At 53.2% G+C, this 20,207-nt stretch overlaps 1 protein-coding gene across 9 annotated transcripts; it reads right to left on the reverse strand.

Annotated features, from left to right (window-relative positions):
• Positions 1 to 6,670: 6,670 nt before the first annotated feature.
• FLYWCH2 (FLYWCH family member 2) lies at positions 6,671 to 19,368 on the reverse strand. Of its 9 annotated transcripts, none has more exons than XM_084882542.1 (5): positions 18,619 to 18,776; positions 16,888 to 17,056; positions 10,749 to 10,842; positions 9,062 to 9,485; positions 6,671 to 6,941 (listed from the first exon to the last, which is right to left on the reverse strand). In XM_084882542.1, the coding sequence occupies exons 4-5, from the start codon at positions 9,393 to 9,395 to the stop codon at positions 6,850 to 6,852; spliced, it is 426 nt and encodes a 141-aa protein (XP_084738668.1). In that variant the 5' UTR covers positions 9,396 to 9,485; positions 10,749 to 10,842; positions 16,888 to 17,056; positions 18,619 to 18,776; the 3' UTR covers positions 6,671 to 6,849. The 9 variants fall into 9 exon arrangements, with proteins under 9 accessions (XP_084738668.1, XP_084738661.1, XP_084738660.1 ...); XM_084882535.1 differs by having other exon boundaries at positions 6,671 to 6,944; positions 16,893 to 17,056; positions 18,619 to 18,765; XM_084882534.1 differs by having other exon boundaries at positions 6,671 to 6,944; positions 18,619 to 18,765.
• Positions 19,369 to 20,207: the final 839 nt, after the last annotated feature.

Raw genomic sequence — 20,207 nt, forward strand, 5'->3', positions numbered from 1 at the left:
AGATCTGGGGTGTCAGGGCTCAGCCCCAGGGTGGGGAGTGTTGGGGAAGGAAGGGCGAGAGGTAAAGAGGCGAATCCCGGGCGAAGGACAAGGAGGCGGCCTAAGCGCCGGTACCCAAAGCCTGGGGGACCCCCACCCACCCCCAGCAGCAGCAGCCCTTGGGGCCGCGGGGACAGGGGCGTCCGCGCCATGGCACCGGGGACCCTCCCCGACCCGCTGGTACCCGTCCTCACCGGACACCGGCCGGTGGCGAGGCGGCGGGGCCCTCTTTCTCCGGGGCCGCGCCGCGGCGGGTCCTTGGGCCTCGGCCGCTGCAGTCGCGGCGGCGTCCACCTTGCGGCCCAGGCCCCTCAGGCCGGCGCCGCACGAGCTCCGGATCCCCGCCCCCACCTGCCTTCTCCGGGGGCGAGCCCCGCGCCCGCGCGCCGGCCCAGGGGTGGCGGGGAGCGCGTCAGCCGCCGGGGGCGGCGGTGGGGGGCCCGGCCGCGGAGGACGCCTAGGCGAGCTCCCAGGGAGCCCGCGCGGCAGCGCCCATCGGGGCCGAATCCGCTGCTCCGGGTCTTCCGTGCGCTGCGCGGAGCGGGCCGCCCAGCCAATCGGCGAGGGGGGCGGGGCCAGGGCTCGCGAAAGGGGCGGGGAAAGCCCGGGATTGGGTGGCGGCGTCTGGGCGGAGCCTCAGCGGGACTTGTGGCTCAGACCGGGGTCCGAAGCTCGCGGGTCTCGGACTAGTGGGTGCGGGAGGGGGGCGGGGGGGTTAATTGGGAACCCCGGACCCCCCCTCCCAGGGACTTGACCTCGCGCTTACAAAGGGGGAGCAGAAGGAAGGTGCTTATGCTCCTCCCCAAGCTGGGCCAATTTGAGATTCAAAATGAATAGGAATAATGGATTATAATCTTGAATAGAGTAAGAATCTATGAGTCAATACCGATGTAAATAAGTAAATGGGGAGGAGAAAAGCTCTTGCTTGTAGTAGGCAGCCAAATATATATATATATAGTTTATTTTACATGTGATTGCTTCCTTAATTTATTTTCCTATTGGGCATCTCGTTTCTTTTTCTTTCTTTCTTTTTTTTAAACATATTTTATTGATTTTTTACAGAGAGGACGAGGGATAGAGAGAAACATCGATGAGAGAGAATCATTGATCAGCTGCCTCCTACACACTCCCTACTGGGGTTGTGCCCGCAACCAAGGTACATGCCCTTGACCGGAATCGAACCTGGGACCTTTCAGTCCGCAGGCCGACGCTGTATCCACTGAGCAAAACCGGTTTCGGCGGACATCTTGTTTCTAAATCTATATAAATATATTGCTGCTGTGGCTGGCATCATTCCTAACATTTGGGGAATCTGGTGAAGAATACATGGGAATCCTTTGTACACTGCTTGAAATGTTTCTCTGGGTGTGGGATTATGTCAAAATAAAACGTCAGACAAACAAAAATAACCACCCCTTCGACATGCCGGAGAGGAAAACACCTATTCCGCATTGATCGGACCCTCTCTCGCCCGTTGGTCCAACCTTGGCCCTTTGGTCCTGACCTTGTCCATCCGTCCAGTGGCCTCCCTTCGCACAGCCACCGGACACTTGTCATTCTCCGACCCCCCTGTGCGTGGGGACCGGGACTGGGCCGGCGTGGGGAGCTGCGTGGGCACCTGGCGAGTGGCAGCAAGAGCGGCCCCAGACTCGAAGCTCCTGCACGTCGTCCCCACGCGCCTCCCCTCTCCTCTGCTCGGTGTCCCGGACCCTCGTTCACCGCAACCCTCCCCAGCCTCCTCCCTGGATCCCCTCCCTCTCTCTGCTCCCCTCCCCCAGTCTTCCTGCGGCGAGGCCTCGGCCTCGAGGTCTGCAGACTGAAAACGCTGCTTCTAAGAAATTCCACGCTCTTCAGACACCCTCTCCCTCCGCCTCGCTCCGGTCGCTCGGAAGCGGCTGCTGGGAGCGCCCCCTGGCGCCGGCAGGTGGAGGTGCAGGACCCACGGCGCCCTCCAGCCCTAGGTCTCCTGCGCGCTCCCGGTTTCCATGTTCTCCGCTCCCTCCGCGCGCTCCATGGCGTCTCTTTCTCCCCCGCATCCTTTCCAACCCTGACGTTTTCAGGCCTCCGCCTTCCGCCCGCACCTCCAGGTCTTCCGTCCAGCTCCGATCTCTGCCTGCCCTTGGCGCCCCGTGCCCCCCACACCACGTCCCTCGCTGCCCGCCCTCTCTGTTCTCACCCGGCACCTCGGAGACCACCGCCCACAAAGCCCCAGCCTCGGAGGTGTTCATTGAGCTGTTATGGGGGCGGGGCAGGACGCAGTGGACACAAACTCTGGGTTAATGGTCTTAGTAGTACATGCTTATTGAATGTAAACTGTAAATGAAAGATACATTTTAAATTAAAAAATTTTTTTAAATTGCTATGGGGGGAATAAAACGGGGAGGAGGGGTGGCTGCAATGGGTGCTAGACTTTGGGTCGTAAGATGACAAGAAGCTAGGATGTCGCTTGCGTTCTCCTGGGATTGGGCCACCTGCCGGGCCATCGCCCATCCCCTCCGCCTGCGGAAGGCCCCTCAGAGCCGCTGCCCGGTCCTCAGGGTGCGGGTGTGCGTCCTGGGCGTCCCGGGTCCTCAGGAGGGACTGCAGGACAGCGGTCCTCCCGGCCCGGGTACTGGGAGGCGCCTGGGTCTCCGCTGGGTCAGCGCCCCCTTCCCGCCCCCTCCTGCTCCCCCCCCCCGCCCCCCCCCGTCCCCCCCCCCCCCCCCCGCGGGCTGCCCTGCGAAGTCGCTGCGGATGGGGAACTTGGGGTTCCAGGACAGCTCTGAAAAGCAACCAGGGGAAATACAACCCCAAGGAGAAAACACGCATAAGCTGTGCACACAAGTGGAGGGTGCTAGTATTTCCGTTTTTCTAATCCTCACCCGAGGAAAAAAAAAATGGGTACATATATGTCTAAAATTTAGCCCTAGCCGGGTTTACTCAATGAGCAGAGCTTGGGCCTGCGGACCAAATCAAAGGATCCCGGGTTCGGTTCTGGTTGCGCACGAAAGGGGCCATGTGCTCACCTGACTAGCTCAGGGAAGGCCTGCGAGGCGGTTGTGTAAACTCAAGGCCTAAAACAACCACAAAGGATGGTCTGAAAATTAAATCTTTAACTACAAGCAGGTTGTGGTGGGTAGTCTCGTCCTGGGCCAGTATTTTCCCTGACAAAGACCCTTTGCTGAGCCTTTTGTCTTTTTGCATCTAAAATAATGTACCTGTGCCGAAACCGGTTTGGCTCAGTGGATAGAGCGTTGGTCTGCGGACTGAAAGGTCCCAGGTTCGATTCCAGTCAAGGGCATGTACCTTGGTTGCGAACACATCCCCAGTGGGGGGTGTGCAGGAGGCAGCTGATTGATGTCTCTCTCTCTCATCAATGTTTCTAGCTCTCTATCCCTCTACGTTCCTCTCTGTAAAAAATATATTTAAATAAATAAATAAAATATATTTTAAAAAAATAAAATAAAATAAGGTACCTGTGAAATGTCTGGGTAACTTGTAACTTCCCTTTTTCCGGACCCCCCAGGGCACAACAAATGGCACTCACTCATTGTTATTGTCATGTTACTTGTCAACTGGTAACTGTGTTAACCATCCTGTATCCATCTACATAAAAGAAGCTAGTCCATCATTTCACTTTTTATCCTATCCCAGAGGTTTCCCGCTTTGCTTTCTCCCACCTCCCTAATCTATCACCAATGAATTCATGTAATATTCCCTTTGATGGTAATTTATAAAAACGTAGTACGGCCCTAGTCGTTTTTTGGCTCAGTGGATAGAGTGTTGGCCTGCAGACTGAAGGGTCCCAGGTTCAGTTCTGGCCAAGGGCACATGTCTGGGTTGAGGGCTCCATCCCCAGAAGGGGGCATGCAGGAGGCAGCTAATCAATGATTCTCATCAATGATGTTTCTCTCTCCCTCTCTAAAATGAATAAAAATATATATTTTAAAAACACACAAAAAAAAACAAAGTATGAACTCCCCATTCTCCGGAGCATATCCCAATCTGTTGAGATTCTTCCTGGCAATTGTCGACAGATTGGCTCAAATAAACTCACAACATTCTTCACAGGGTTGAATGGTTTTTACGTTAACATGGTCAAAGGCCCTTTGGGACCCGTGCAGGAGGCAACCCATGGGTATGTTTCTGTCTTTCCCTCTCCTTTCTCTCTCTCTAAAAGTCAATGGAAAAATATCCTTGGGTGAGGATTTAAAATATAGATAGATAGATAGACAGATAGACAGACAGACAGACATAGACGAAGGGAGAAATACCCCTGTAAGAAACACCCATCGGTTGCCTCCCATAGGACCAGAATGGGTCACTTTCCCCTGACCCTTCTCCTTGGGTTAATTGCCCTCCTGGTACGTGGCACTGTCCTCTCAGCTGGGAAGGCTGGTACTCTCCCCCCATGCCCTGTCCTCCTCAGTGGTTTTCCAGCCCCACTTTGGACCCTACCAGTCCATCCTCAAGCCCCGGGGGAGTTTTGTGTAATGATGCTGACCATGTCCCTTCTCTTCATGAATCCGTCCCGACCTCCCACCTGTGATGAATTTGAAACCCCACTGTGGCCTCCAGGCCCTGAGCCACCCACCTCTGCTCACCATTCCTGCCTATTGGTCTTCCTGCCCGGCTCCATCCGGGCCCTGGGCTCAACCCCCCTCCCCACTACTTCACCCTTCAACTCCCTCTCGGGGCTTTCTCAGGCTGCCCTCCGGGAGCCCATGGAGCCAGGCCCCTGCCAGACACCGTGGGCGGCCCTTTGCCCCAGCTTTCATGGACTTACCGGTCAGGAAGTTCTGTGTTTCCTGTCTGGCCCTGGGAGGCCAGCGCTGTGACTTGTTTATCACTAGATCCCAGACACGCTGTCCTGGACAGACTTTAAGGAAGCGGAAGGGCCGGAAAGTGGCAGGAGGGAGAGGAAAGGGGGGAGCAATGAGGCTGAGCCTGGGTGAGTCAGACCACGTCCCCTGCACTGCTCCTTTGGCGTTGACACTTGCATAGGAACTTGAAATGTTTCAAACCAAAGAAAATCTTGACACTGCTGGCCCGACTGTGCGTTCCCGGCGTGGCTCAGCCCATGGCACTGAACATCTTCCAGGCAGATGACGGCCACTCGGAGGGAGATGGGCCTTCGCTGGGCCCTCAAACAGCCGCCCGGGGCCCCCAAGTCAGCCAGGCCCCTCACTGGGGACATGAGTGCCCACTCAGCCTGCAGCTCCCTGGCAGCAGCCGGAGGGGTCCATGTTGCCACACTGAAGGGAGTGGGCAGGCCGGGCCATTCCTCTCTCCCCGCCCAGGCTGGGCCTGCCGGACACCAGGCTGAGTGGGATGAAGCCACGCCCTGCCTGCCCCTCTCCTCTCCTCCTCTCCTTCACTCCTGCTTCCCCGGTGGACTCCACCATCACACGTTCGGTCCTGAGCTACTCCTCCTACGTTCTTACCATCAGACAGAACCTGCCCCCCAGAGGATGACTCAGAACGGAGGAAAGGAGGAACCGGTGGGTAGGAATCTACCTAAATCTAGCAGTAAGACAAAAGGACATCTCAAATTATGGTTGCAGAATATAAATGTTACAGACAAACATGCTCTAAAATAAAACAGCGAAGTGGAGAGCTGGCAAGGAAAACGTGCTGAGCAACTAGCTCTCCTAAGATCGTGTCAATAGCTATTGATTACATTTAGAAAGTGGTGTTTTAAAACATAAGGTCTCTAAACCCTATTTTACAAATACTAGTAAGCCCAGCCGGCGTAGCTCAGTGATTGAGCGTCGACCTATGAACCAGGAGGTCACGGTTGTCCCAGTCAGGGCACATGCCTGGATTGTGGGCTCAAACTCCAGTGTGGGGTGTGCAGAAGGCAGCTAATCAATGATTCTCTCATCATTGATGTTCCTATCTCCCTCTCCCTTCCTCTCTGAAATCAATAAACATATATTTTTCTAAAAAACAAGCCATTTCTTGTGCCCAGTGGCAGTTTGCAAATAATGAGGGCCACTTGTGGTGAAGCAACCGCGGCTGGGGGCCTCTCGGGGACCCTGACTTCCGGTGGGAGGAGAACTGCGGAGTCCTCCTCCCGCAGAGGCAGCACCAGGGGCTAGGGAGGGGTTCAGGCTCCTGGTCATCTCTCAGCCCCCAACCCACGTAGAAGGAACATGATGGGAGCACCACACCCTTATCAGGGACCCCACCCCAGGCTGCAGGCCCCGCTCAGCAGAACCCGGGGCTGCGGTGATGGCAGAGCCCCTGTGTGAGGGGCTATCAGTCCAGGGCGGCTGCCTGGAGGAGGTGGGCCTCCTGAGGCTCCAGCGAGGGGACAGGCCTGGAGGGAGTCAGGGCGGTGGCTGGGTCAGCTTCCTAGGGGCTCAGGGCTGGAGGTCCCACTGCCCCTTTCAGACCAAGGCAGAAGGAAGGGGACCTCAGAGACCCACGTGGTCTCTTGGCCAGGGGCTGGGTTTCCAGATCGAAGGAGCCCTGGGGTGTGAGGGTCTGGGGGACGGAGGCCCTCGAGAGCTCCCCTGAGTCTGAAAGATAGCCCAATCCGGGAAGCCCTGGGGAAGGACCATGTGAGGGCTGCTGGGGTTGGAGTTGGGCCTCAAAGGACCCAAAATCCTGGAATTTTTACAACCTGTTCATGATAGGATCTAGCATATATTTTATTTTATTTTATTTATTTTAATCTTTCGTTCTGCTTACAAAAGTAACTTGAGCTTGAGCTGAAAAACATTACACAATGTTGTCAGTGAAAATCAGCTGGGGCTGGGCCCCAGGCAGGAGAAGTCACAGCCAAGTTCACTGAGCCGTCAAGGACGCCTGCGGCCGTTGCCAGGGTTACGGAGCCTCGCTGGGCCCCACGGAGGACTCCTCCCCGCCCACTGTGGGGCTGGGAGCGGGCCCCCCTGCCAACCTTCCGTCTTCTTTTCCTTCTGGAAGAGAATGGGGAGGGTCAGGAGGGTTCAGGGGGAAAGAAGGGGTGAGGGTGTGGCACAGACCGGATTCCCTGAGCTCTCAGCCCACCAGGCGATGATCTGGGCACCACCTACCGACTTAGAACATTGCCAACTGCAGACACAGGCTCCCAAAGGCCACAGAGGCTGCTAAAGTCACTTCCAGGAAACTCGGGGCCAAATCTGGGCTGAGGAGCAGGAAGCTGCTGCTACGCCAGGGCCTGGCCAGGGATGGAGCCAGAGTGGGGGAAGGTGGGGTGGCAGCTGAGGGGGTTATTGACCTGCTGCAGTACCTGAAGGGAGCCTGTGGGGCAGAGAGACAGCCCCGAGGGCCACTTGTGGTGAAGCAACCGAGGCTGGGGGCCTCCAGGGGACCCTGACTTCCGGTGGGAGGAGAACTGGGGTTCCGCCCCTTCCTCCTCCTGCAGGGGCAGTACCGGGCGCTAGGGAGGGGTCAGGAGTACCTGCACTCCATCTCTCCATCTGAGGAAGGTGGCTTTGGTTCGAATTCTCACAATAGCGTGTATGGGGTAGAGCTTATCTGGCCGCAGAACCTGGCAGATGCCTGAGCTGAGGTCGCAGGGAGGGAGGCAAGACCCTGAGCTGGCCCAGCCCACTGAGTTGAGTGGGAAGACAGACTCTGAGCCCGATGTCCCCCCCTCACCCTCTGCAGGGATCCGCTGTGGCCTCAGGTAGAAACTTGGCCTCTGAATCCTGCTTCCCAACAGGCCACGGGACAGCACCCTCCTCCCCCTGGGGCCGGCAGGAGGAAGCAGGTACGCACACGGAGGCCCCGAACCAGAACCGGCTGGTACAGGTGCTCACAGGGTGCAGTGGGCGCACTGCAGAGGGGCCTCCAGGTTCTGGGGAGATAGGGTCCCCAATTCCCTGATTACAACTCCTATCCAACAGGGGGTCCTCAGGCCTGTAGCTGGGGTGTCCCATCTCAGGAGCCTTAATGTCTCAACCTTGGGGAAGTAGCAGGGCCCCCTCCCCTGGCTTCAGAGCACTCACCACTATTTCCATCAACGAGGAGAGGTCCCTGTACTGCCCAGCCACCTGATGGAAACCAGGAAGCCTTGGTTCCCCTTTCCCGGGACTGGCTACCAAGCCCACTGCCCTGACTCCAAGGAGGCCGCCCGTGCATAGGCAGCAAATAGGGCCAGCTGCTGTGGGTTTTTCTCTATCTTCTTAGGGCACAGCAGACCCTATTTCTGGTTGGGAAGAAACCTCAGCGCATCTCCTTCCCAGCTACTAGGCATCCCCTCCCCCAGGCATCCCTCAGGTTCCCATGTTCCAGTCACTGGCAACAAGCCTGGGGCTTCAAATAGACTTTGGCACAAAAATATGCACACACAGACCCCCATAAACACACAAATACACAAGAGCAGACAATGGGCAGTGGGTTTGATTCCCTGTCAAGTGCACAATACCTCGGTTGCAGGCTCGATCCCTGGTCTGGATCAGGGTGTGTGCAGGAGGCAATCAATCATGTGTCTCTCTTACATCAATTTTTTTTTCCTCTCTCTCCCCCTCCTCCCTCCCTTCAATTCTCTAAAAATCAGTGGAGCCTTAACCAGTTTGGCTCAGTGGATAGAGCGTTGACCTGTGGACTGAAAAGTCCCAGGTTCGATTCTGGTCAAGGGCATGTACCTTGGTTGCAGGCACAGCCCCAGTGGGGGGTATGCAGGAGGCAGCTTGTCGATGTTTCTCTCTCATCGATGTTTCTAACTCTCTATCCCTCTCCCTTCCTCTCTGTAAAAAATCAATAAAATGTTTAAAAAATATAATAAAAATAAGAATCGGTGGAAAAGGTGAGGATTAAAAAAAAAAAAAAAAAAAAAAAAGAGCAGACAGAAAATAGGCCCAGGACATAGACACACAAAGACACACACACAGAGACATACCTTCCCAGGCAAATACATACGTAGACACAGAACCCTAGACACACATGCATGGAGGCTACAGACACGCAGACGTGCAGACACGCTCACAGCACAGGCAGCCCAGCCTGCCTGTCCCCTCGGAGGTGCAGCGTCAGGGACCCCAGCCCAGGGAGGTCTCGCTCGGTTTGCTCGCTGGGCCGAGGGCCTCACCTGCGTCCAGCTTCCTGCGTTTCTGCTCGGGCTCCTGGGGGGCTGCTTCGATGGCGCGCTGGGGCTCGGGGTGGATCGTGAGCAGGGCCTTGGCCAGGGTGGTGGGGCCGGGCACCCCCAGAGACATGATGCAGTGCACCCCTCTGCGCTTGGCCGCGGCCACTTTGTCGCTGTCCTTGGACGCTGTCAGCAGGACCAGCTTGGAGAACTTCCTGGGCTTCTTGGGAGCAGCCGTGGGGACGACATCTGTGCCCGGCTCGGGGCACTGTGGGCGCGGCTCCTGGCCGGCCTTCACGCTCTCGCCCTCCTGCTCGCTGGGCTCAGGCAGGGGCATTTTGGGACCCACGGCCGGTCCCCCAGGCCACACTCAGGCTCCAGGAAACGGATTTCTCCTCCTCCTTCCTGGCAGTCCTGGGGCTCTGTCCTAAAGGAGAAAGCAGCCGGGATCGGTGTGGCTCAATGGATAGAGCGTCGGCTTGGGGACTGAAGGGTCCCGGGTTCGATTCCGGTCAAGGGCATGTACCTTGGTTGCGGGCACATCCCCAGTAGGGGGTGTGCAAGAGGCAGCTGATCGATGACTCTCTCTCATTGATGTTTCTAACTCTCTATCTCTCTCCCTTCCTCTCTGTACAAAATCAATAAAATAAAATTAAATAAAAAAATAAAATAAATAAATAAAATAAAATAAATAAAGGAGAAAGCAAACCCCCATCAGTGAAGCTGGGGCTCGAGGAGAATGGGTCTGGGGCGCAGTTTGGGCAGATGGGGCACCACGACGGGCAAGGACCCAAATGGGGCTGGAGAAGCCGGGGCCAGCTCCTCTCTTCCCAGACGTCACCTCCTCCATCCAAACCTCCCTCCCCACGTGCAAGTGTGCTTTTACGGTTAAGTCCCGTCGTTGGGGGCGGGGGGGGGGGGGGAGGGCTGTTGGGGATTAAGATACTGATAACGGCCGAAACCGGTTTGGCTCAGAGGATAGAGTGTCGGCCTGTGGACTCAAGGGTCCCAGGTTTGATTCCGATCAAGGGCATGTACCTTGGTTGTGGGCACATCCCCAGTAGGGGGTATGCAAGAGGCAGCTGATCGATGATTCTCTCTCATCGATGTTTCTAACTCTCTATCCCTCTCTCTTCCTCTCTGAAAAAATCAATTATATATATATATATATATATATATATATATATATATATATATAGATAGATAGATACTGATAACTGTTACTGCAAACCCAGGTGCATGGGTGCTGAGCATGAAGTGACGTGTTTCGTGTTTTTTCCATTTAACCTCCCAGCTCCATGTTATGAAAGTCCGCCATTCTCACCGACCCAGGTTATAGGTGAGGACACAGAGCTGCCAGGGCGGCCAGCACAGCCAGGGAGCGGCAGAGCTGGGAGGCCGGCTGGGGAGGAGCTGGAGCCACCCCCACGGCGCCCGGCACACCGTGTCCAGGATGACAGCCACTGGCGTTCCTGAGCACCCAGCACCAGCGACAAGCACTGGGGACATGAGCTCAGGTCACCGGCCTTCCCGGAGTTCCCAGCGCCCCTTCGCCCTGACGCTCTGCAGACCACAGCGCTCCTGGCCCTGAGAGGCGGGACTCTGGACTCACAGCTGGATCCGTGCCCACCCCGGCGGGAGGCGGGCCCCCAGCGCTCAGGAGGTGCCAGGGCCCCCTGAAGGCAGCGACCTTGTGCTGGCGCTGTCGCAGCCGCAGCGGGGTGGGGACGGCTGTGCGGCTGTCCGGAGGGTCCGTGGTCACTGAGGGCTCCCTGGCTGCCGGCCTGGAGAAGCAGAAAGGACAGATTACAGGGAAAGACCATGGCCCTGGGGCATAAGCATGGGTGGCCTTTTTTTGTTTTGGGGGCAAGTAGGTGGTGAGCGGATGGCAGGTCTTCCCAGGTTACCGTGCTAGCCCGAAATAATGCCACAGCCCGGGGAGACATCTTGCCCGCCCTGCCCAGGCCCAGGCTGCGGCAAGGCCCACACATGCCTCCTGGCACCCTCGGTTCTCACCGTCTCCTTTCTCCTGTGTCCTCACATGGTCATCCCTGTGTGTGTGCACATCCAATATGTTCTTTTTTTTTTTTTTAATATATTTTATTGATTTTTTTTTTTCTTACAGGGAGGAAGAGAGAGGGATAGAGAGTTAGGAACATCGATGAGAGAGAATCATCGATCAGCTGCCTCTTGCACACCCACTACTGGGGATGTGCCCGCAACCAAGGTACATGCCCTTGACCAGAATCGAACCTGGGACCTTTCAATCCGCAGACCGATGCTCTATCCACTGAGCCAAACCGGTTTCGGCCTAATATGTTCTTACAGACTCTGCCCAGATTGGATCAAACCAAACCAATGTGACACAATTTAACCTTAATCACCTCTTGAAAGGCCCTATCTCTAACACAGTCACATTCTGGTCCTGAGGGCTAGAACTTCAACACATGGGTTTGGGGGCAGGCACAGTTCAGCCCACAGCAGCACCGAGCATGGTGAGTGCCTGATAGACACAGCATGTGGTAGCTCTGTACCCTGATCCCAGACACTAGGGGCGATTTTCTCAGTAAGGAGCCCTCCCGCCAGCTGGATCTTCGCACAAATGCCACCACAGTTCCAAAAGCGCTGCCTGTCATCCAGGGAGCCACATAGGCTTATATGGATTTTTCCCCCCTGTAGGTCACCATCCAAATTTTAAAAATATGAAAAATGCTTGTGCTGAAACCAGTTTGGCTCAGTGGATAGAGCGTCAGCCTGCAGACTGGAAGGTCCCAGGTCAGATTCCGGTCAAGGGCATGTACTTTGGTTGTGGGCACATCCCCAGTGGGGGGTGTGCAAGAGGCAGCTGATCAATGTTTCTCTCTCATTGATGTTTCTAACTCTCCCCCCCTCTCTCTACCTCTCTGTGAAAAATCAATAAAATATATTTAAAAAAAGAAAAGAAAAATGCTTGTGAAAACCACCTTCATCAAGATTTTTCCATTTGAAAACATGTTCCTGCACAATAAACAGCTCTTCTACGTGGCTGGCAGCACTCTTAATTTACCCGGATTTAGTTTTCTCACCAAAGGAAAGCAAAGAGATAGATTATATTGAGGTTATTTAAAAAAAATTTTAAATGTATTTTATCATTTTTTTTACAGAGAGGAAGGGAGAGGGAGAGAGTTAGAAACATCGATGAGAGAGAAACATTGATCAGCTGCCTCCTGCACACCCCCTACCGGGGATGTGCCTGCAACCAAGATACATGCCCTTGACCGGAATCGAACCGAGGACCCTTGAGTCTGCAGGCCGACGCTCTATCCACTGAGCCAAAAACGGTTAGGGCTGTTTTTAAATTTTGAAGCATTTAATTGAAAAAGTAATATTGAATTGATTAAACAATAATAGTAAATCTGTATAATCGCACTTCTTATCACAAACTGCTTTTATTTCTGCACTGTTTTCTACATACTTTTTTTCACAGCTATAAGCAGAGCCTTCAAATAATCATATTTCTGTTTTCTTTCCATTTATTAGGGTAGAAACCACCAGCCTAGAGGCCAGATGGAAAGACCCCTAGGAAGTGCCAGAACAAAATTTAATTTAGGCCGAAACCGGTTTGGCTCAGTGGATAGAGCGTCGGCCTGCAGACTGGGAGGTCCCGGGTTCGATTCCGGTCGGGGGCACGTGCCTTGGTTGCGGGCACATCCCCGGTGGGGGGTGTGCAGGTGGCAGCTGATCGATGATGCTCTCTCATCGATGTTTCTAGCTCTCTATCCCTCTCTCTTCCTCTCTGTAAAATATCAATAAAATATATTTAAAAAAAATTTAATTTACCCTGTAATTGTAGAAAATTCAATTTAAAGTTTAAGCAACAATATTCTAGAAGGCCACAAGATAGCGATGTTGCTCCTTAAAATGAACCATTTTTCCTAGATGAAAAAAAAGGACACAAGGTTTAAAAAGGATAGAAGGTTTTGAAGTGTTTATATTTGGTTTACAAAAAAAGCATTGTTAGAAAGTCCAGTGAACACATTTAGCAAAGATGATCTTTTCTCGGCTAAACAACTGTGCATTAAAAAAAAAAAAAGACCAAGAACTTTGATCCCTGTCTTGTGTCTTTCTCTCTCAATCCACTTGTCTCTCCATTTATTTATTCTCCATCCCAGTCATATTTATCATGCACTTACTAATTTTATTTGACCCATTCTTAACTTAGAAAGCAGGTGCTTTTTAGTCTGTTTTCAAAGAATTATATTAAAACTAGAGGCCCAGTGCACAAATTTATGGATGGGTGGAGGCCCCTCTGTGTGGCCTGAGGGGATCAGGCCAAAACCCGCAGTCCAATGCTGCCTGCAGCTCCTACCTGCCACTCCGCTCCCGGCCCCACTCTGCCTGCTGCCGGCTCACGCCAAATCAGTCCGGATCCCGGAGAGACTCGCCCTGCTGCAGCAGGGCTGGCCAGTCGTGAGCACTGCGACTGGTGCTCTCCCGAGGAGAATGGCCTGCAGGATCAGCTGAAACCAGCTCTCCGACCTCCCCTGAGGGGGTCCCGGATTGTGAGAGGGCACAGGCCAGGTCAAGGGACCCAGCAGTGCACGATTAGGCTGGGGAGGGACTGAGGAGGGCTCCAGGGCATGTCTGGCCCCCTCTAGCCCACTCCCAATTGGGCCTGGCCAGCCAGAGAGGGACCATGGGAGGGCTTCAGGACAGGTCCGGCCCATCTTGCTGAGTCCCAATTCACTGGACCTCAGCAGCAAGCTAACCTATTAGAGCATCTGCCCCCTGGTGGTCAGTGCACATTATTGTGACTGGTTGACCAGTCAACTGTCTGCCCCCTGATGGTCAGTGCATGTCATAGTTGTTGAGCGGCCTTAGCATATCATTAGCATATTACGCTTCGATTGGTTGAACAGTGGACTGGTCACCAGACAACCAGACACTTAGCATATTAGGCTTTTATTAGATAGGATGCATTAAAGCTAACTAAGAAGTATTCATCAAACTGTTAGCAGTGGTGAGAATGAGGGATTTCATTTTTGCTCATTTTCTATTTTTTTAAAATAATTTTCCCCAAATTGTAATGTGCATGAACTAATTTTACAATGGGAGAATATTTAACATTTAAAAAATAAGATACACTTACTGAGCTGGTAATTTTCCTTTTAGTCAACTACTTAGGAAAAAAAAAAGGTCTCCATTCCTATGCAGCATAATGTCATAAAAGAAAACGAGGATTAATACAAACAACTAGAATGTAAAATGAATACAATTAAACTAGAGAGAGAGAGAGGAAGAGAATACACATCCTGCCCCTCCAGCACTCCTAAACGCCATTTACAGAGGAAACTGCATCTGGGACTTCAGAGTAAGTCCTCAGGATATAACCCAAAGAATAAAATGCATACCCATAAGCCCACACTGATATAAGTGAGGGAGGAAGGACAAATCCTTATGAAGAATTTCAAAAACACTTCCCCCTTTAGGAGGTGAAGGTTAAATCTGGGGGAAAGGATATTCTTTTCACAGATGTTGAATGTTGGGACAATTGGATATCCAATACAAAGGAATGAAGATGGACCCCTCCTCGCAGCATATACAAAAATTAACTCTAAATAGATCATAAAAGCTAGTTATAAAACTTTTAAAAAAAGATAGCAGTTAAGTCTTCATGCACTTGGATTGGCAATTTTTTTTTCAATATGACACCTAAAAGTACAGGTAAACAAATAGGAATCAGATAAATTGAAGAAGATTTGAAACTTTTGTGAGTCAAAGGATACTGTCAAGAAAGTTAAAAGAGCCCTGACTGATTTGGCTCAGTGGATAGAGCTTTGACCTGCAAACTGAAGGGTCCTGGATTCGATTATGGTCAAAGGCATGTACCTTGGTTGCAGGCACATCCCCAGTAGGAAGTGTGCAGGAGGAAACTGATTGATGTTTCTCTCTCATCAATGTTTCTAACTCTATTTTTCTCCCTTCCTCTCTGTAAAACAATCAATGAAATATGTATATTTTTTAAAAAAGACCCCACAGAGCTGTAACCGGTTTGGCTCAGTGGTAGAGCGACGGTCTGCGGACTGAAGGGTCCCAGGTTCGATTTCGGTCAGGGGCATGTACGTTAGTTGCGGGCACATCCCCGGTAGGGGGTGTGCAAGAGGCAGCTGGTCAATGTTTCTCTCTCACCGACGTTTCTAGCTCTCTACCTCTCTCACTTCCTCTCTGTAAAAAATTAATAAAATATATTAAAAAAAAAAAAAAAGACCCCACAGAGATTTTATTAAAAAAAAAAAAAAAAAAAAAAAAAAAAAAAGCCAAAACCAGTTTGGCTCAATGGTAGAGCGTCGGTCTGCGGACTGAAAGATCCCGGGTTCGATTCCAATCAAAGGCATGTACGTTGGTGGCGGGCACATCCCCGGTAGGGGGTGTGCAGGAGGCTGCTGGTCGGTTTCCCTCTCATCGACGTTTCTTGCTCTCTGTCTCTCTCTCTCTCTCTTCCTCTCTGTAAAAAATCAATAAAATATATTAAAAAAAAAAAGAGAGAAATACCTTTAAAAATAAAAAATAAAAAAATAAATAAAGGAAGATAAAAGAGCCCTGGCAAGTGCAGTTCAGTTGCTTGGTGCACAGGAGATTCCCAGTCAAGGGCACATGCCGCCGTTTCAGGGGTTGTGCAGGAAGCAGGCGATCAATGTTGTGCTCTCACATCAGTGTTTCTCTCTCTCTCCCTCTCCCTTCCTTTCTCTCTAAAAGTCAATAAATGATTTTATTTTTATTAAAAAATTTTTTTTTGTTAATCCTCACCTGAGGATATTTTTTCCATTGATTTTTAGAGAATGGAAAGGGGTGAAGGAGGAGGGATAGAGGAGGGAGGAAGAGAGAGAGAGAGAGACAGAGAGAGAGCGAGCAATGTGAAAGAGACACATTAAGTGGTTGCCTCCCACATGCCCCCCAACCAGGGCTGGGGATGGATCAAATCTGCAACCCAGTTATACGCCCTTGACCGGAATTGAACCCATGACCCCTTGGTCTGCAGGTCAACCTTCTAACCACTGATCAACACCAGTGGGGGATGCGTGGGGTGGAAATCAAATTATTTTTTTTTTTTTAAAAAGAAAGTTAAAAGATAACCCATAGAATGAGAGAAAAATTTGCAAATTACATATTTGATAAGGGTCTTGTATCAGAAATTTATATAGAACTCTAACTCTGAAATAAAAAGGCAACCCAATTTAATATTGGGCAAAGGCTCTGAATTGACCTTTCTGCAAAGAAGATATACAGATGGCTAGTAAGCACAGGAAATGTCCCACATCATTAGTCATAAGGGAAATGCAGAACAAGCCACAATGAGATACTACTTACCACCACTAGGATGCACATCAGCCGGATTCATCCCCACCCTTCTAGAAATTTACCTACTAGGTGTAAAGGGAAGTGTTGAGAGGCAGCTAGCTACTTTAAGCCAAATGTGTATGTTCTGAAAATTAAATTTTTACTCAGTAAAAGTTCAATAAATAAACATAATTTTAGAAAGTGAAATAGAAAAGAATGAAAAAGATCAAGAAGCTTTACTTGGCTCAGTTTACACCTTTCCCCTAATTGTGTAAAGTGGTGGTTTTAGATTGCTGTGGCCTCCAGACACCCACTTACCCCAACCAGCTGTCATGAGATTGGTCTGCACAATGGAACCCCAGCAGGGTCAGGATGACCCGTGCAAGGCCCAGCTCACACAGCGTTAGGAACTGGCAGGAGCCTCTGAGCTATCATCAGGTCTTTGGGAGGCAGTATAATGGCCCCCGACAAAATGTCCAGCTCCCAACCCCGGGAACCTGTGAATGTGTTACCTTACGTGGCAAAGAAGAACCAAGTTTTCAGATGGAATTAAGTAGATTAGCTTGGATTATCCAGGAGGGGGCAATCGCAAGGATCCCAAAAAGCCGAAGAGGAAAGCTGAAGAGAGTCAGGGAAAGATGTGCTGATGGAAACAGGGTCAGGGAAATTCCACCTTGCTGGCTGTAAAGATGGAGGGAGGGGGCCATGAGCCAAGGAATGCTGGAGGCCTCTAGAAACTGGAAAAGGCGTGTGCACAGAGCTGTATTCTGTGCACACGCCTTTTCCAGTTTCTAGAGGCCTCCAGCATTCCTTGGAATACAGCTCTGTGCATACGCCTTGATTTGAAACCACTGAGGCCTGTATCAGACTTCCAAACCCCAGAACTGTAAGACTGTTACAAATATGCTGTTTTTAGCCACTAAATCTGTGCTAATTTGTGGCTGAAGCAATAGGAAACTAAAGGGAGGTCCAGTCCCTTGTGGGTGAGATTCTGAAAGCTGGGAGCCCGCCCTGGCGGCTGATGATGGAGCAGCTGAATGACCTTCATGTATGTGAAAGAGAAATACCAGCAACGCCCACCGACACCTCTCTGGGCTGGTCACACCTGTGTAATGGGGATAGTGGTGAATTTAGCAGGGCTTCTTAAAAATAGATAGGGGGTGCGCACCCCTAGCCAGTTTGGCCCAGCGGATAGAGCGTAGGCCTGCGGACTGAAGGGTCCCAGATTCCATTCTGGCCAAGGGCACATGCCTGCGTTGCGGGCTCGATCCCTCCCTCGCCCGCTGGTCCAGCCCGCTTAGAGGTCCACAACAGTAGGGGGCGTGCAGGAGGCAGCCAGTCAATGATTCTCTCTCATCATTGATGTTTCTATCTCTCTCTCCCTCTTCCTTCCTCTCTGAAATCAATATATATATATATACACATACAGATAGGGGAAGGGTGAAGTGGTTGTTTTTTAGAAAGTTCCCAGGGAAACTGACAGCTGCCCCACCTCCCACAATCCCTGTCCTGTGTGCTTCATGGAGGGTGGTGACTGGATCACTGGTGGGATGACTGTGCCGGTGCATAGCCTTACAGGGAGGTTTTCAAAGCAGCAATGACCCCAAATGGTCCAAGAACTGCTACCCTATAGTTTGCAGGGAAGAGCTTCCCCAAAGTTATTTAATTAACAAAGTTATTTAATAATTTCATGTCATAGCACTTCCTTTCCCCTAATCACCACGGCTCGGAGCATTAGTTACTTTTATTCCTCCTTCCCCGTTGTAGTTTGACATCAGCCCTATGGATGCTGCGCCCCAGTGGCCCCTGCTCCTCTCTTCTCCAGTCGTGTCCATCGCTCCCAGCCCGAGCCCCTGAGCGTCTCCCCGTCCCAGGACCTCCTGCTTCGGACTCGGCCATCCCTGCGGGTGGGACGGGGATGGGGATGGGTACGGGGAGGGAAGCAGCGCTGGGTGGGGTCACGGGGAAGCAGGCTACTGTGGGGCTCCCAGATTTAGGGAGTCTGTCTGGGCTCAGTCTCGGGGTCGGTGGGGATGGGGTGAAGGAGTGAGGAAAAAGGAGGTGAATCGCTGATGAAGGACACGGAGGTGGCCTGAGCGTGGGGATGCAGAGCCAGGGGGAACCCCAAGATCAGCAGTCCTGAGGAACTCGGAAAGACCCCCGCGATGGGGATGGGAGGGAGAGAGGAGCATCCACGCCCTGGGACCCGGGACCCTCCCCGGCCCGCTGAGGCCCGTCCTTACCAGGCACCGGCCGGGGTGCGTGCGCAGCGGGACCCTCCGCCCCGGGACTGAGCCGCCGCGGGCCCCTCCGCTCCTGCGCCCGGCGCCCCCGCCGGCGGCGGCCGTCACCTCAGGCTGGGGTCACGGCAGGAGCATGCGCAGTCGCGCTCGGGGCCCCATTCCTGGGCAAACTCCGCTTTCCCGGGTTTTCTCCGGGCGACGCCGAGCCGCGCCACCTGGCCAATCGGCGCGCGGGGCGGGGCCGCGGCGGCCTGTCACTCACAGCCCCTGGCGAGCGGGCGTGTTGATCCGAGACCCCCGGCCTCCCGCAGCGTGTGACCCCGGTCCCTGCGGAGGTGGCGGGAGCTCCGACTTACAGCCTCGTCACTCCGGCCTCTCCCCTTCCGCTCCTCGAAGCCGCCGGCTCCGCTCAGCGAAGCATCCTGCACCGCAGCATCCTCGGGATCGGTCCCTCCCTCGCCCCCTGGTCCAGCCCCGCTCAGAGGTCCCTCGCCCGCTGGTCCAGCCCCGCTAGGAGGTCCAGCCCCGCTCAGAGGTCCAGCCCTCGCACGTCGGTCTCTCCCACACCACTAGTCACCCCTGTCCATCGGTCCAGCACTTGCCAATAGGTTCGGGCCTCGCCCATCGGCCCAGCCTTCACCATCCGCCCAGCCCTCGTCCACGGGTCTGGCCTTCACCCATCGGTCCAGCCGTCGCCCAGAGGTCCCGGCCTCACCCTCGGTCCAGCACAGCCCTTGCACACCTGTCATTCTCCGCCCCGCCCGGTGCGGTGGGGGCGGGGATTGCTCCGGTGCATGGAGCTGCTTTCGTGCGCGCCCGGCAGGTGGCGGCGCGGCGGCCTCAGCGTCCTCGGAGCTAACGCTCACCTAGCTGCCCAGGCGCTAAGGCCCTGCCCGCCTTCCCTCCGGCTCGGTGTCCCCTGCCCGGCCCGCCGCTTACGGTCACCTTCTCCGGATCGCGGAATCCCTCCGTCCATCCGCTCCCCTTCGCCCGGCGGAGGCCTGGGTCTTCTGGCTGCAAGGCCTCGGCGTGTGCGACGTGGGAAGACGCTGCCACGTGGCTCCTCTCCAGGAAACTCTGGGATCAAGCCCACAACCCGGGCATGTGCCCTGAGCAGGAATCAAACCATGACCTCCTGGTTCACAGGTCCAAGCTCAACCACTGAGCCACACCACCAGGCACCTCACAAGCATGTTTGTATGTAAACTTCTGACATCTCTTTCTTTAAATTCCGAAAAGAGGTCAAAGAAGGTGACTATTTTAAAGGCTTTTAAACCATGTTGCCAAAGGGGTCAGATGCCTGGATTTATAGCCCAGTCCTGGCATTTGCTAGCTGCATGAGCAATTACTTCCCCTCTGTGTGCCTGTTTTTTGTTTTGCTTTCTTTTGTTGTCGTTAATCATCACCCAAGAATATTTTTCCATTGACTTTTATAGAGAGTGGAAGGGAGGGGGAGAGACAGAGAGAGAAACATTGATGAGAGAGAGGCACTGATTGGTTGTCTCACACATGACTAGGGGACAATGGAAGCCTGGCAAGCTCCTCTCCAGGAAACTCCACGCTCCCTGGACCCCCCTTTCCTGTGCCTC

This window comes from Pipistrellus hanaki (assembly GCF_964339955.1).
Source record: "Pipistrellus hanaki genome assembly, chromosome: 4".
Lineage (NCBI taxonomy): Eukaryota > Metazoa > Chordata > Mammalia > Chiroptera > Vespertilionidae > Pipistrellus > Pipistrellus hanaki.